The following is a 16,475-nucleotide window of genomic DNA, read 5'->3' on the forward strand; positions in this document are numbered from 1 at the left end:
TCCCGCCCAGACACAGACTACTTAAAACACACACCACAAGGATTTCTGTGCTGTTTGGACTACCAGACCCACGCCACCCCCTTGCAGAAGTGTTTAGCCCAGCCTTCCCAGGCAGGCTGGCAGCCCAGTGCTGAATCCACTAGTTACTGCAGAACCCCACTTCCCTACCAACCTTTCTCCTTCCTTTTTCCCCCCCCCAAAGAAAGGTAAGCTTCTATTTTACTCTGGTTTTACCTAAAAGCTCCTCAAGAAAGACAGCAGAGGCTTGGGGCCAAAACTGAGATGCAAATCCTGGTGGATCACTGGGAAAATTGTGTGGATAGTAAAAGACAGTTGTAGCAGCCACGTGACAGACCACAAAACTGGAGAAAGGCTTTGTCTAGCAACCGAGACTTCCCAACAGCAAGTGTAACACAGGCTGCTGAAGCCCAGCTAGGATATGTGCCCATACACAGTACAAAGCATTTAAGCTGTACATTGCCCTGCATTACTGCTATGTATAGCGTGTGGTTTGCACAGCGTGGTCCCAGACGTATGCAGCCATGCTATTTTCAGCAGACCTGGTACAAGGAAACCAGTGGTATTTGAGTGTTGTGGGTCATTCCTTCGTAAGCCAGAGACGTACAATGTTCCTCAACGGCTCGTGGAAAGAAAGAAGGGAAAAAAATGTTGAAGTGTTGGCACCACAAACCCTGTGTAAAACTCCTTTCTCTGTACTAAGCCAGGCAGGTTTCAGTGCAGCTTCTCTTGGTTTTGAGAATAGAGATTGTTTCTAAGGCTGCTGGAAGCAGTGTGAAAGAAACTCTCATCAAGCAATCCAAACCCATGCTAGGACAATTCAGGAGTGCCTACATGTCTTCTCCCATCTATTTTTAGGTTAAAAAAAATATTGATAAAGCACAATTTTCTACGTAAATAGTATTTATAAAGCTGCTTTTATATCATCACATGATTTACAGCAGAGCAAGATGACCTACAGGCACCTTGGCAATACTCATCAAGCAGCAGAAGGACACTTTTGCAGCCACGGTGCAGCAGGGACTGAAATACTTCTATCTTACCCAGCCTGTTCCTTGGCTCTGATAACACATACTGGCTGCAGAAAAGGTAGTGATATTAACATTTAACTTACTATAATTTAGGAGGACTTAAAATCACTGGCACTTACTCTTGTATAATGGCAGCCCAGGACAATAATGCTTCATGCTTCTTTTTGTGTGTAGGATTAGAGCATGTAGTTAAAGGGTCAGCAGGCATGTCCATTCCATCACCATCCCTTTAATCAGTGTAAACCTAAATGGGTTGTTTCACCTGCTGTATTTTTGTCTACTGGTGAAAACGGAATCTCAAAGAATTTTTAGGCATTGGACATGGCACTTTCTGTATCAGGCGACCCACTAAGACAAAGGAAAAAGCCCTATTCTTCAGTTAAAACCGTGAAACAGCTGAGATGAAGCTCCATCAGTTCCTGAAGAAGCCGTACTTAATGGTCTGACAGAGCAAGACACCAAACTTAACAGCCCATGAAGTTCCTTCCAATCCCATCTGTCAAACCAGGGCTTCAGATTTTACACGTGTGCTCACACACACACCATTAAAATTATGAGGTGTCTTGAGAAACAACTTGGTCCCTCCTCTGGCTGTCTGGATTTATACTTACTGTCAGGTCAAGGAAAGCAGACCTGCAGTTTTACTGCTGGAGTTGTAACGTAGAACTTCAGTAGTGCTTTCCAAATCTTCCTTATTCAATCTTCCCAATTCCTTTGGCACTGGTTATTTCAGATTCCTCCTCGTCTATCACCAAGGTAACAGTTCCTTTCCCCAACATCTTCAAAATCTTCTATCACTGCTGCTCCTCTCTGCTAGAGCTCTGATCTGGCCTTTAGATTTCTTTTGCACAGCCACATCCTCTCTTTTGCTCCCCTCCCAGCCTTTCAGCAAGCTGTTCTTGACCACCACCACTCTGGTTCTTCAACCAGATTACTTATCACGTGTTACACCAAATTAAGTAGTCCCAGCTTGAATTTCCAAGCCTTAGTGCTACCACTTTGCTTTAACATCCTACTACACGTTCAAGTGTTCTGCTCCCTTTGCGTTTCCCACTCCTCCACATCCTTTCATCTTTTCCCACTCAGCTCCGTGCTTTTCCTATGATGCTTTTCCTGCTCAACCTGAGCAGGCTCCCTCCTCCGTCATATCAAATAACCCCAAACTCTCAAATCCTTCCTAAAACAAGCTTTACCTACCCCAGCTTCCTGCCTTGCCAAACAAGTTTAGCTTTAGCCCTTCTCTAAAAGCTTTTAAAAATACCAAACAAGTATCACTTTCCACTGTGAAAAACCTTTTGGTCGCAGTAAGACGCGTGCCAAATTGCCACTTGCCCGGGCTCCTTTGATGCACGAGCTCTCTTTCTCTTTGTTTAGGCTGTGAAGTATTTGGGACAGGAACCTTGCGTTTAAGCAGCTAAAATACCGTGCACGTTTCCAGCCCTGCGCAATCAGCCGCATCTCTCCCAGGCAAATGGCCAGCGCTCAAGATGCTTCTGCCTCCAAGATCCGAAGGCCCCGCTTTGGGTGCCCCTCCTTCACCTATATTTTAGAAGTTTGCTCTTTTTGGTCTCCACAAAAAAGCAGACGAGTTATGGGCGGCACTTTGGGAGCCGACCAAGCACAGGAGCAATTTCCTTTGCCCAGCTGGTGTTTTTGTACGTGCCCCCAACTTTCTGTGACCCCGGCCTTGTTTGAAATGCTGGGGGGGGGGGATAGAGGGGAGCCGGGCTAGAAATTAGCCAATTAACGATTTCTCAGCAAAACGCAACAGCCCCAACCCTACATCTTCCAAACCGCAAGAAGAATTTTCTTACAAAATACTTTCCCCTCAGTCAGCAGTCTGCGCTCGCCCTCCCCCACCCCTCCGCTCCACCCCCCCCCCTTTGTCAGACCTGCTTCTGGAAAAAGCCTCCCCGTTCCAGAAAGCCGGGCAGTAATTCAGCACCGACTTGGTTTTACTTGTCTAAATATTCAGCAGAGAGAATAGCTATCCAGTTATCAACTGCGTTCATCTGCAGACAGGAGCTCTTCGGCTTTTGTCTCTCCCCTTCTTGTCCCCCTCTTTTTTTTTTTTTTTTTTTTTAAAATACCAGAAGGGATGATGCCAACACAAAGAAGAACAATAATGACGTTTCTTCTAAACAGTTTTTGCATTGCACACGCTCTTTCTTCAACCAGCGAGGGGTAATAAACATTTACTACTTTCCTTGGAGCGTGGCAGGGGGGAGGATGGAGAAAGAACAACCCAAACGTGCTGCTGTGCCCGTCTGCTTTAGGGCTGCGAAGCCACCAGTGACGAATGGTGTCAGTGGATGAAGGACAAGCAGGGAAGGAGTGAAAAGAAAGGGAGAAGCCCTGCGGGCTGAGCGATGCAGGGGCTGCCGAAGCAGGCAGAGCGGATCCAGTAAGACGCAGGAAAGGGTCAGAGCACACGAGCACAGCAGCCAGGCTGGGTTGCTGCTATTGAACAAGGTCTCTTTGCACAGCTGGAAAGTTGGCTGCAGAACGACCTGCCTGGGCAGGGAGATGGGGTTCGAGCATCAAGAGCGATTCAGTGGTTACACAGCTGCCTTCCCTCCCTCTGCCCCCTCTCCCCCTCCCCGTAAGTTAGGCAAGCAGTCGGAAGACCTCCAGTTTCCAAATCGTAGCTTTAACTCTTTCATTGAATAGCTTGCTTCTCGTGCTAGCAGCTACTCTTAAGTAATAGGCTCATTTGGCAGAAACTCAGCCCATATGTCACTGCACTGTTGGTATGAATCAAGCTATTCCCGCATCGTACCAGCTCCAGTTGAGTGCTGGGCACAAAACCAGGCAAGCCATAACTTATGTCAAATATCTGGTATATAAAACAGCATGCAACCCCCCAGTTTGCCCGACCAAACGCTAACAACACAAATGACTTCTCATGAAGTCAGTCTGTAAACAATCCTAAGCCCTCTCCTAGGGGAAGTTCCAAGTAAACGCGTTTGTAGAAACAGAGTTTCACCTGGTGCAAGCGAGCACCAACGCCGTAGCTTGCAGGTCCAACAAGGGTCAGTATTGAAGCAAACTACAAATGCTCAGGCTTCTCCTCACGACTGGTATTTGTACTAGCTGAATTTCGGTATGTATAGACAAAAGTTTAGAAAACTTCCCACATTTAAAAACATTTAACATTTAAAAAAAAAAAAAAAACAACCAAGCTCTGCAACTATACAAGAAACATAAACCAATGTAATCTCTTAGATCTGGGCACACCACAGACATTTTAAAGAGAAAACTTCAGCAACAAATGTCATCTGTTTCTCTTTGTAAAAACAGGCTACAGCTGTTCTCTTTGCAGATTTTTTTCCAGCTTTAATAAAGGAGCACTACCACGATATTCAATAATTTGTCTTTCATCTTTCTTATTCGCAGACCCAGTAACGTTGCTCCCAAATATCTAAATTTCGGGGTTGCTTAGCTTCTTTGAATGGCCTTGAAAATGGTGGAAATAAATAAGCCATACATTACCCGTGATACGTCTCCCCCCATTAAGTAGTCTTTCCCAGGGAGGCAAACAACCCTCTCTTCTGCACTAATCCCTGCAGTCTCAGGGCAGTAGCTACTTCTGAGCTGTCCTGACTGGCACAGGACTGGCTTTTTCAGCTAGAGAGGGTATGCTCCCAGCACATAACCAGGGGCACAGCCAGGCTGACTGCAGATGACATGCTAGACCACCAAGATCCTACTTTTTAGAAGACGAGAAGCAAGTGCCTGCTTTTGCAAAGCACTGGGAGCATTCCCAGGTTGGTACTTGGGACTTGAAACACTCGAGTCACTTGGAAAGTCCTAGCCTTCAAACCCATCCTTAATTTTGGCTTTTAAGTAGTTTGACCACAAACCTGGCAGATAAAAATGCTTATCAATGGTACCCAAGCATAAATATAAAAGGAAGCATCCTTTACAGGTTGCTTTTAAGCTGCAGTGAACTTTTGGAGCTAACCCTTCCAAAAGCTGGGACTATCACAAGCAGAATATCACTGGGTGGGATGAGTTTCAGCCAAAATGTTTAATTGGATTTATTTCCAAGAAAGAGGTCAAGTGGGGGAGGGGAAGCTGTTTACCCTCTGTTAAACAGTTTTGGCAGCCTCCTGTCTGAGCAGCACTACTTCTTCTGTGCTCTGGAGCAAGAGCCTGCAGGCTGGCAGCAGCATGCGTACAGTTCAGGCATTCGGTCATTTCTGCACAAACCCACCCAAATTTGGCCTTGTTTTATGCCTTTTGGGCTGGGATGGGAGGGAAAGAAGGGAAAACGAGTCTCTCCTGACCTCACATAAACTGTGATCTGTTAGAGAGCAGCGGGCTGAACACCCAAAGAGACTCATACTTTCTACAATAGCAGTTTGGAAGCAGCAACGTCTGTACAGGCTGCAGCTATGCCAGATGCATACTGCCTCCAACCTGCCCTCAAGCTCAAACCACTTTTACTTCCTAACCTGCTCCTGTAAGAGCTCCTAACCTACTATTTCAGATGATGTTGAACACCTTAGTTCTTGCTAACCTGGCTAGCTGGGGCTGAAATGCCTTGGAAAGAGCTCATAGCTGCAGCCCCTCCTTGGAGGACGAGCCCCAACCCTTGAGATGCTGCAGGTTGTGCCAAGATCTAGCTGGAGATAAAGCACACACTCCCAAACTCAGAAACCCAGCACTGCTTGACCTAAAAGGAAAGAAACTTTTACCAGGCAAGACAAAGGCAGGGGTGGAAGAGACTGTGTGAGCCTGTGGTGTGGAAGGCTGCCAGGGAAGACACTGCGACACCAGCCAGAGGGCAGGTCTGGAGAAGACACACACGCAGATGATGGGCATAAGAGGGAAAAGTTGGGACTGGAACTCAGATCCTTGAGTTATACCAATCCACTATGCTACAGGACCAACCCTGCAGCCTTGGTATTTTATGGACTTTTTTTTTTTTTAATGTAATATGGTATGAATAGGAAAAATATATTTATTTAAACTGGTAAACAAAATGTTTAGGAAACTGATTGCCCCAATTTTTCCCAGTTAAATTGTCAGGAAGTATCTGCCAGATTTTGACATGCAACAATAAGTAGCTCCCAAATTCTTTAGGAACAGAAATAAGCATAAGTTGTTTTTCCTCACAAGATAGCATGTGTGCTTATGTTTTTGTTTGTTTGTTTTTGGTGCCTTCAGGGTATATTTGGTGACTGAGAAGCAAGACCATGTCCTCTGAGGATAGTATTGGCTGCTGCAGGGTGAAGCTACAATAGCTACACCACTCTTGTTGCTTCGAATCCCTCAATGATACTTTGAAGTACAGGTAAAGTGTCACCAAATTCATACCTTTCTTGACACCTGCATGGGTCTGCACACACACCAAACCCAGGAGAAGATAAATTTGAAACCTTAAAACTACATTCTCTCCATACTAGGAAAGGGAACCTTTTCCCTCAACTGGTAAGTTTCTCTTTCACTTGTATCTGGATCCATGCCCCTCAGTAAGATTATGTAAAGCTTACACAAAAGGTACAAGTGATTTTTTTCCCCCTTTATAAAGTACAATGAATACCACACCTGGATGATCCTGTAAGGAAGGGGGAAGAGAACAAGGGGTACTTTTACTCTGGGAAAGATGCGTTGCATGCACTAGAGAAATGTTTTGTTTGGAAGGTTACTCAGACTTTACCCAAAGGCCACTTCAAAACATAAGTCGGTGGGGTTGTTTTTTCCCCTCCTATGTTCCCTGTCAGGCCAGCAAAGCTAAAAAGATGCTGCTAGTAGTGATATTTTCAACACCTAGGACATAGATCAAAATCTCCCAAAACTTCTAGAGAAGTCAGCCTTTAGTACCAAGCACTTATTGCAGGGAAGAAAGGAGACCAAGTGGAATGATTCTCATCTTTCCACACCAAGCGCTTTTCCAGTACGCACATCTCTGACCGTGACTCTTTGGCACTCTTCTCATTTTAATAGCCCTGAAAGTATCACTTAGTCTTTCCTACCTCAGTAAGTAAGAGTACAGATGTGCCCGAAGTTAAAACACAACAGATGTGAGCTTCCCCAAGCTGCACGAGCAACCCGACTGCAGAATTACACTTGGTTATTAGCCTCCAGCTCTTGGGGTGCCCAAACGTGGATCCAAGACACCCTCAAGCCATCACATACAAAATCCACATCTCTAGCAGAGTACCAGACGCAGACCAAGGACACCAGCCGCACCACCCCAGTGCACAGTAGCATGTTTTTTGGTGCACCCTTAGAGGCCAGTGCCATAGGAAGCTATTCATTCACCTCGACTCTGCTGCCTGTTGACTATCCCGCCCAGCGTCCATCGCCGGTCCAGGCGCCTCAGGTGAGCCTTGCGTCGCTTAGAAACTAGTTTGGAACATGGATGGAAACATAAAAGGAAAAAAAAAAATGATGGGAGGGTGAGGAATAAAAACAAAACATGGCATTTACAAGCACTGGTCTTGTTAGCAGAACAGGTTAGATGGGATGCAGAAACTTTGGTTTAGTTTATATAGTACAGTGAAACAAGTTAGCTTCTTGAGCCTGGGTAACAGAAGCAACCTACAACTGTCACAAATTGCCACCCTTGATATTAGTTTTCTTTAAAAAAAATAAAAAACATAGACATAGACACAAAGCAAGCTGCACAACAAAGGAAAACGTGCCAAGGTGGCTGCAGGGTCAGGACAGATCAACATCACTGCAGTTGGATCTCCTTGTTAGGCTACAGGGTCTCTGGAGAATTCACTCCATTGCATGCAATAATCAAACCCAACGGGGCTCTAACGCTCTCTAAATAAATTACCACATCACCAAAAAAAAAAAATCTGGGAAAAAAAAGGTAGCTTCTGATATGTGAGTTCACTTGTAACAGCACTCAGGAACTGCACCCAGCTGGAAAGTGTCTGCTGTCTCCTTGCTTGCAACATGCAACTCAAGCACTACCGCTGATAATGCTCATTATGTTAATAGTTGATGTCTAGATCATGATTAAGAGAAAATAATGAACAAACTAACCTTCCTGTTATTGAGCAGGCTCAAGAAGCTAACATGGCAGAACCGAGAATTAGTCCCACATTCAAACAATAATTTATGCTTAAAATATAAACAAAATATAAACAAAAACAAAACACTTATGGAAATGGCGTTGTGAGAACAGCTGTGCACAGAGGACACCACTTGTTTTCCAGATTGCATACTTGGAACCATACTTCAGTTCCTTCTTCTGGTTGTGGAGATGTGAACAACACAGGAACCACTGGACTGGCACAAACACAGACAAACGCTTTCCTCTTCCCATGTAAGGGCTTCCACTCTAGTTTGGCAACTACCGAAAGTATGCTTGGTGCTGACAAGAGTAATGCAAAATACTACACTTCCGCTATCTCTAGGGCACGACCACAACCGTTTTCCTAGTGATGCTGAGAAAGCTGTTCATCAACTCATTATCTCATTAATAATCGCTTGACTCTGCAGTCATTTTGGGAATATGCCCTCATACTCGTGGTCTTCTAACACTATGCTCTACAGACAGCTAGGAACAGCAAAATGTTTTGATCAGGGGAAGGATTGGTTGAACGAGTGTTAATAACTTCCCCAAAAAAGCAGCTGACGCCTTCTTTCCCTTCACAGCTACTGAGGCTTAGTGCAAATTCCTGCACCCAGCTCATTCACCTCAAATTTCTCCTTTGCTGTAAGGCCTAAACCTTCCCTAGCCACCCTAAGTAGAGGTGTGGTGTCTAGGCACAATGTCTAGCTAGTGGTATTCTGTACTTCTCCTTTGATCCCACGTGGATCAAAGCAGAGAACCACCATGAATTTTCTGGGGAGCTAGATTTTAACTACATAGATCACTGTGGTTTTGGCTAAAGGGACTTAGTAATCCTCTTGGAAGCCCACAGTGGCACAAATGAGTAGCTGTCTTCAGTCCTTCCTGGTGGTGTTTTTCTTTCATGTTGGCTTAACCTGGTATCTTTCTCCAAATCCACATGATGTTAGACTGCCAGTTACACACACACTACATGAGAGACAACACAAGACATTTTAGGAGACATACAGATTATAGCAGAGAGAGGAGCTATAGCTGAAATCACAGTAACGCTGTCACAGATTGTGACTGTGTTAGGAGGTTTCTGTCCAAGAAGCGAGGAGATTAAGGACATTGATCTAATAGGTTTGTGGAAGGGGAGGGCTGTGGAAAGGGGAGAAACTCGTGTCAGAGGTCAGTCACCCACAGCTCCTTGCTCAGAGCAGAGCTGAGTGGAGGATTCAGCCATTTGGGATCTCCTGGTCTCCCACAGAGGGTCACACAGATCCACCGTGTTCTCCTTTACACAACAGTTGTAGGCTGTCCCTAGTAAGAAGCCTTTTATACTTCAGCCACGTTTTTATGAGTCAGTTTTTCATCTTCAGCAATACTGAATTTTGTCATGCGATCCCGGACTTGGACTTCGGTGGCCATCCCTTAGTTAGTCGCCAGAAAGGTTATTTATCAAGAAGTGTCTAAACCTTTTAAGGGATCATTTTAAGATGTTTACTCTAACAGCTCCTGCGGCTACACAAGTTTCTCTAGATTGCTTTCTGAATGTTTTCCAAGCTCCGTAAGAGGGTGTTACTCCAAACACAGGCCCAGGTAGCAGCTGACTCTCTACCCTCATCCTGACCAAAGATGTTGTGCAGGCTCAAACACAGGGAGGAAACACGTTTGTCTCTCAGTGAAGAAACCAGAGATGCACAGAATTAATACTAATATGTAGGGGTAGTATTATTAATACCTTGCACCCAGCACCTCCTTATCTGCAAGGGTCTGCTACCACAGAGAGGACCTCTGAGTCTGCCTGGCTTGTGGACTTGTTCTGGGCCCTCTGAAAATGCAGAGGGCTAAGAGGCTGATAAAGAAAGTTCCCTACAGTAGTGTCTCTGCCCTTCAAAGCAGTCAGTACAGATGGCATAGATGAAGGAAGTCTACATCTACAGAATTAATTCTGAAAATAGTATGTACTTTACATGCAGGGGCTAGGGCACTTAATCCAGTCAAAGTATCGTCCTCCTCAGTTACATTGGAGTCTCCTTCTGCCTACTGAGAGAAAGTGGGCAAACTGTCTGTGTAAACGTTTGGTTTTACATCTCTTAATTAAGAGAGTGAACTGAGTTTTTCCTTCCTCTCTTATGGAAGCCTTTCTTTCCTACTAATAACTATTGGGAGGCCATTCCACTACATGGCGAGGAGAATAGCTCAAGTAAAACATCTTTACTTGAGGAAGAAAGGGGAAGAAAAACAAAGAACAAAAGGAGCCTCAGCTTATGTGGTTAACAACATAGAACAAAGTTACTGAAAAGCAAGGGAAAGCTGGGGCACATCAAAGCAGCTGCAGAGGTAATGCAATTAGATTTGTCACTGGGATGGATCTGAGCAAGAAGGGAAGAACAGTGTCAGGTTTCAGTGTATCTGGATTTGCAGTAAGGCAGGGAATGTGACTGCTGACCATAGCTGAGGAGAGCAATGTAGTGGATTAAAGAGGACCGAGAGGAAGAAGATAAGGAACATTTGATGGATTTTCCATTACCCAGGACAGATTGCCACAGAGCAACAATCCTCAGCAGAGTACACTCCAGAGGGCAACATGAAAGGAGGAGAGCTTGAAATGAAAGCAGTTTAAGCAATAAGGCTGTCAAGCATGCTTCATATTTAAGAGTCAGGAAAAGGGAGGCAGCTACAGATCAACAGACAAAGCATTCTTCTGCTCTTTCAGAAAACAGCAAGTTTTTTGGTCTATACTAACAGGGAAACTTTACTGCATCTGCTAGGGTGTTGCATCATACCAGACTGGTTCCCTGCCTACCAGGCTACAGTCAGCCTCTAAACCCTAAGTGAACCAGGATATGGGTAGCTTTGAGCAGGGAAAAATGAGTTAGAGCCAAAGATTTCAATAAAGCCACAGATGTCACCCTTGAGGCCCAGCAAAGTAACGTTTTGCCTGTTTGCTATCTTAATGGGCAGACTGTCACCCTGACACATCTCTAAACCCCCTTCCTCTATGCTAAGGAAAGGTCAGCTGAGTTTCCACATACGTTTTACGTAAGTGTCATGTCAAAAGCACCTACAAATTTAGCTAGAGATTCATTAGAATGAAGCAAATGATAATAAAAGTGTCCTTTGTACACAGTTGCTACATGAGAAGTCCATTAAGATGTGGTTAGTCTTTCATAATGGAACAGGGGAACATGTGAGGCTGCACTATTCCATTTCTGGAACCCAAATTAAGCATCTTTAGCCAAAAACACAGCACAGCTGGATACATATACATGACAAATGGCACTTCAGTTGTAACAGAGTAAGACCACACCAAATGAAGTTACCTTTCCACACAATCACAGACCACAGCAACCAGCACTTAAACTAGTTTTAAGGATTAATTTAACAAAAATGTACTGAGAAGCCACCATTGAAGTTAAATCTCACTCCTTTTAATCACCTGTGGCTCCAAAAAGCATATTCTTCCAAATAAAAGCTCTCACATATAATTTCTGCAGACAAGCCATGCAAGTTCTTTCCTTTGACAGACATCATAGTCCAAGACCTCTGTCAGAACATGCTGCTTGGACTTGCACCGGAGTTTTTTTTTTTTTTTTTTTTTTTTTTTTTTTTTTTTTTTTAAGTATAAGGGTATTAAGATGGGTATCATTTCAGTGTTTTTTGTTTTGTTTTGTTTTTTAAACACAATGACAGTCCAAGACAGTCACAAAAGAATTACAGGCATGGTACTTCATCCTAATTTCTTCAACAGTTTAAATTTATTTACTGATTCAAAAAAGCAGAAGAGATTAACGTGGTGGATTAGCAGCCATGAGTGGTAGTAAGATTTCAAAGTCGCTCTTTTCCTACTGGTGGAGAAGCATACAGCAAGTGAATATTGGTTTGCCTTTGACAACAAAAAGCTTTCCATACCTTCCCCAATTTTGGATGTGTTGATGTCAGAGTCATCTCTGGTTCCATTTTGGGATTCCAGGTATGTAGCAGGGACCCAGCCCTGCTCCTCTGCAGTGCTCACAAACCACCAGCCTACAAAAAGAAGCAAGAGAAGTTGCTCAGTCAACAAGTAAGAGGAACAAGGATTGTGCTTGCTTCTCAGTAGCATCCCACTGAGTCAGAAGCTTTGGTGCAGGTTTGAGTTACTCTGCAGTCTCCTAAAAAGAGGCCGTTTCTACCAGATATTCTCAAAGTGCCTGATGAGTACACAGGAAGACCACACATAAAAAAATATTGTAAAAGAGCAAACAGTTTATTTTTAAATCTGAAACCTATCCATAACAACTCTGATTTGAGTTCTCCAAATGAGTTCCTGAAAGCCTGTCTTGCAGCATGTACATCTACAAAACTGAAATACTTTGTTAGCACAAATCCATGTTTGAGGTCTCAGAAGTCAAACAACGGAAGCAGGAAAGACTTCAGTAGAAGAGCACAAATTTCAGAATAGGACACAAAATAAACACTCCTAGCACACTTATCACCATTGCCAGCATTCAACAATTGCGACCAGTATTCAGTGACCTAGAAAGTATTGCACACCACAGAAATAAGAGAAAAAGGCAACCAAAATGGGACTTCAGGCTATAAGGACCAGTTTATTTACCTTCCCACCTGATCCTCTGTGTTTCTATTATCTTTTAAAAAAAAAAAAACAACAAAGTGATCACCAACTCTATTGAGACAACCTTTAGGTCGTATCTATGGATGGATGAATAAAATTTTAGGTGAAACATCTTTCAGTTAAACGCATCCCAGTCACAACTATCCTCACACCCCTTTTCTCACTTGGCCTCATTGATTTATTGAACCTTCCCCTGAGTTTGATGGAGTTGCTCACCCACGAGCCTGCAGAGCTCTAGGTTTGGAGCACATCTAGATTCTGCTGCAGTCAGGTAAGGTCAGGGTTAAGACACAGGACCATAAAAAGCGAAGCAGTTAAAACATTCCCATTGTTTTATATCATCTCCCAGTCTCTCCCCCCAAAATGCAAGTTGATTCGTCAGGAGAGCGCGAGCTATTGTTCAACGCTCGTTTTAGAGCCTGCCCAAAGGGAGTTGAGCAAACAGTTATTTCTGTACAAGCGCTTCAGCGCGGTTTACAGACTTTAATGGCTATCATAAAACCAAGAAATTTCACAGGAACCTGAACCTGCCTGCGATGAGCTAAGGCAGAGACAAGCCAGCTTGGTTTGCAAATAGATGGGGGCGCAAAGACTTATTTCTTTTGTGACAAAGCACAGACTCGTGTGATGGCCACGCAGCCCTCCTGCAGTGAGGAGATGAAGCCCTGGGTCCAGTAAGGGGAAGGGAGACTCTGCTGGGCTCCATGGTCATGCAATTTGCAACTTTAAAGGGAAAAAAAAGGAATCATCTGAAATAATGCCTAAGTTCTCATGTTAAAAATCACCCATGTTTGTTCCAAAACTTGTCACAAAAGATTCTGCCAGAGGACAGGAGTTATAAACCCTCATTTTCCTTGCAGGAGCCTGCAGCGGGGAGACAGCGTGCCCCAAGGAACAAACCCCCTCACTCCTCAGCGGCACAGCTGCTAGGTAGCTCTATTTATTTACTCTCCAAGCTCAGACATGGCTTTCCATTTTCTGGCCCAGCAGAGGGTTGGAAACTTTGTTTCACAAGGCTCATGGTTGGAAAGTTTAAATTTAGTTATTCCTCCCCAGCAGGAGGTGGATTCTCCTGCCATGAAGCCCACAGCAGCGAGCACTGGAATCTGCCAGAGCGACTCAAAAATGCATCTTCACGGTCGCTCCTCATTTTACCAGTAACATATCAACATGGGTAGCGAACACAGCTTAACGTACACTTATAATTAAGCACAAAATGTCAGAAGCTGGCTTTCAGCTGATACCAATTAGGCTGGAATTGTTTATGTAAACTCTTCCTCAGAAAGAAATTAAATACAATTGCACAAAAGGTCTTGCCTACACTTAAAATGTGCGCTTGGGCCAAGCTCAAACCATGGTAAAACAGTTGTTGGAAGGCTGGAGCTCACAGCCTTGACGCCAGCCCAGCACTAGACCGTTTCGCAATACAGCTCCTCTGGCTGGGCTGACGGAGATGCTCTGTTGCCTCAGAGCCGAGCTGAAGGCCCTGCGTTTGGGCCCATAGCGTAGCTGAGCCCTCATCCATCTGAAAAGGGCTCCCTGTTAAAAAAGCAAGTCTTTGCCCCCAAACCTGGGCATGCATACGCCTGCCTCCCCATCACTCCCAAGTCCTTTGCAGGGTGCAGACAGAGCACGCAGCACTAAGTAAGGTCTTAAGCAGCTTTGATTCTTCAAGGCGTCTCTGAGGGGAAAGCTGTTTGCCACTGAGCTCGTGAAAGTTATTTCTTTCTAAATATTTCCTTTATATACTATGTGCAAGGGTAAAGCACAGACCAGAAACCCATGCAGCTAATGAGAAATCAGCAACGTGCACCCAGGTTCAGAGATAACAAGCTCCACGCTGAAATTCCACCAAGCTTGAAATGGAAGAAAAGCTTTAATGCAGGAATACAAATTCCCATTCATAGGAAAAACAGAACAAAAGCAAAACAAAGCCAACATCTTACTTAAATAGCCTGAACAATTGAGAAGAGTGAGAAACTTCCAGCAGCACTCCCAACAGTGGGAAGTCCAAATGGATGCTCACAAGCAAGACACACAAGGTCTTGGAGTGGCCAAGCAAGCAATGCAGAGAAAACTTACTCCTTTTGAGGCAAAAAATCCGAATTATGATGGCACATCTAAGCCATAACCCTGCAGAAAGGAAATTACAGCATAGCACAAGAACCGAGACTCCTAGCAGAAAGAGGCTGATGCGAAGATAAGTGCCACAAAGGCAGTGCATGACAGCAGCGAACTGCAGAAAGTTACTGCCTGGCAGCTGATAACGAAGTATTTGCTCTGGATTACCACCTAGGTGGAAATATTAGGGCAGCTGTCACTTGGCCTCACCAATGGCACCTTTTAATTTATTCATTTAGCGAGCTCATGCAGATGAAGTAGCCAGATCGGCCTTTGTTTGCAGAAAGTCAGGGCTATAACAGAGCAAACTACTGGGTGTCCCTCCCCAAAACCGTCGCAGCCTCACAGGAACATTGTTAGAAAACTCGCTTTTGAAACAGAACAAAACATCACATTTATTTTGAGTTCTCCCTCTATGCTGGATTTTAGCTTGACTTCACAATTCCTTATTAAAACCATTCTGCAGCAACATCTGCATGGAATTATGTAAAGTTATCTCTGTGCACTGCCAAGCCAGGCTGAGGTTCGCTCTTGCACTCACACCATCTGTAAAAATTAGGCACTGACTTGCAGCTCAAGTTAACCCTTACGGATGCCCCCAGCTCTCAGACACCAAAATGCAACTCTGAAGCTGATGTGGCACGGATGTCTAGACAGAGAGCGTTACCCAGCCCTCATCCCTGAGGAGGATTCAAAGGGAATTTCAGTCTCAGAAGACGTAGGGGGAATTGTGGCTGCTGCACCCAGGCCAAGCTCAGCTCAAGCTTTGCTGCATTACTCCAAATCCTGCCTTAATACTAACCCAGGAATATGAATTTGTAGGCATGCAATATTCCCTCCTGATGCATTGATTCTTTGGCTGGCACGTCAGCATCTTCAGCTGCAACAGACAAGATGTTTCTACGCTCACAAGGTCCATCTAGTCTCTGAGAATGAGAGATTTTGGCATGGACCTACACCGGTTAGAGAGAGATGAAAGGCTCCACATGCCACACAAATGCACTCTCATGGTTAGCTGATGATTGTGGAACAGACTGATCGTGCCTGAGAATGAAAAAGTGACCAAAAATTGATTCTATAAATCTAATTGTATTGCCAGTCCTCCTTCCAAAAGGTTTTTAAAAAGGCCCCAACCCACCCCACGGGAAACTACTAAACAACAATCAAAGGGCTGCATTTTGTACAAGTTTGGTTTGTGTTGACCCTTATGGCAATATTGAAGCTTAAATATCTCCACACAGACAGGAAAATTAGCAACGTGAACAAAAGTAGCATATAAGGTGCTACAAATCCCTTGTTTTTGTTGTTAACAGCATGAACATGCTGAGCATTGATCTCCAGCTCTCCCCTCAGCCATTAAGTTCTCTGTAGATTTTTATTGCCAACTTTCAGCTTAACCAAAGTAAACAAGGACAGCAACGCTGTAAAAAGGGAATGGGAATCTCTCCTGCATGAGTGGACTACACTTTCTTCTAAACAAATACTTAAACAACACTCCACCTCTCAAGAGCCTTGGAAAAACCCCACTCGAGCAGTAGTCTGGTACATTTGCTGTGTACTCCTTGCACTTCAGAGAGCTGCTCCCTTTTAAAGTCCTTCTGACTTCGATCGAGAAATTTCAAGAGATAGTGCCTACGACTTGAGATGTCCTTAAAAATATTAGATA

General features: G+C 44.3%; 1 protein-coding gene across 8 annotated transcripts in view; it reads right to left on the reverse strand.

Moving 5' to 3' along the window:
- The window catches only part of SH3PXD2A (SH3 and PX domains 2A), a 231,564-nt gene that overhangs the window by 27,390 nt on the left and 187,699 nt on the right, over positions 1-16,475 (reverse strand). For 5 of the 8 annotated variants that reach the window (XM_084525923.1, XM_084525917.1, XM_084525918.1 and 2 more), the window contains 2 exons: positions 11,986-12,099; positions 7,320-7,403 (listed from right to left, as the gene is read on the reverse strand). In XM_084525923.1, coding sequence (XP_084382049.1) covers positions 7,320-7,403; positions 11,986-12,099 — 198 coding nt within the window. The remainder of the gene's footprint in view (positions 1-7,319; positions 7,404-11,985; positions 12,100-16,475) is intronic. The other 3 variants (XM_084525924.1, XM_084525919.1, XM_084525921.1) reach the window with 1 other exon arrangement.

Source organism: Aythya ferina, assembly GCF_964211825.1.
Source record: "Aythya ferina genome assembly, chromosome: 7".
NCBI classification, from domain to species: domain Eukaryota; kingdom Metazoa; phylum Chordata; class Aves; order Anseriformes; family Anatidae; genus Aythya; species Aythya ferina.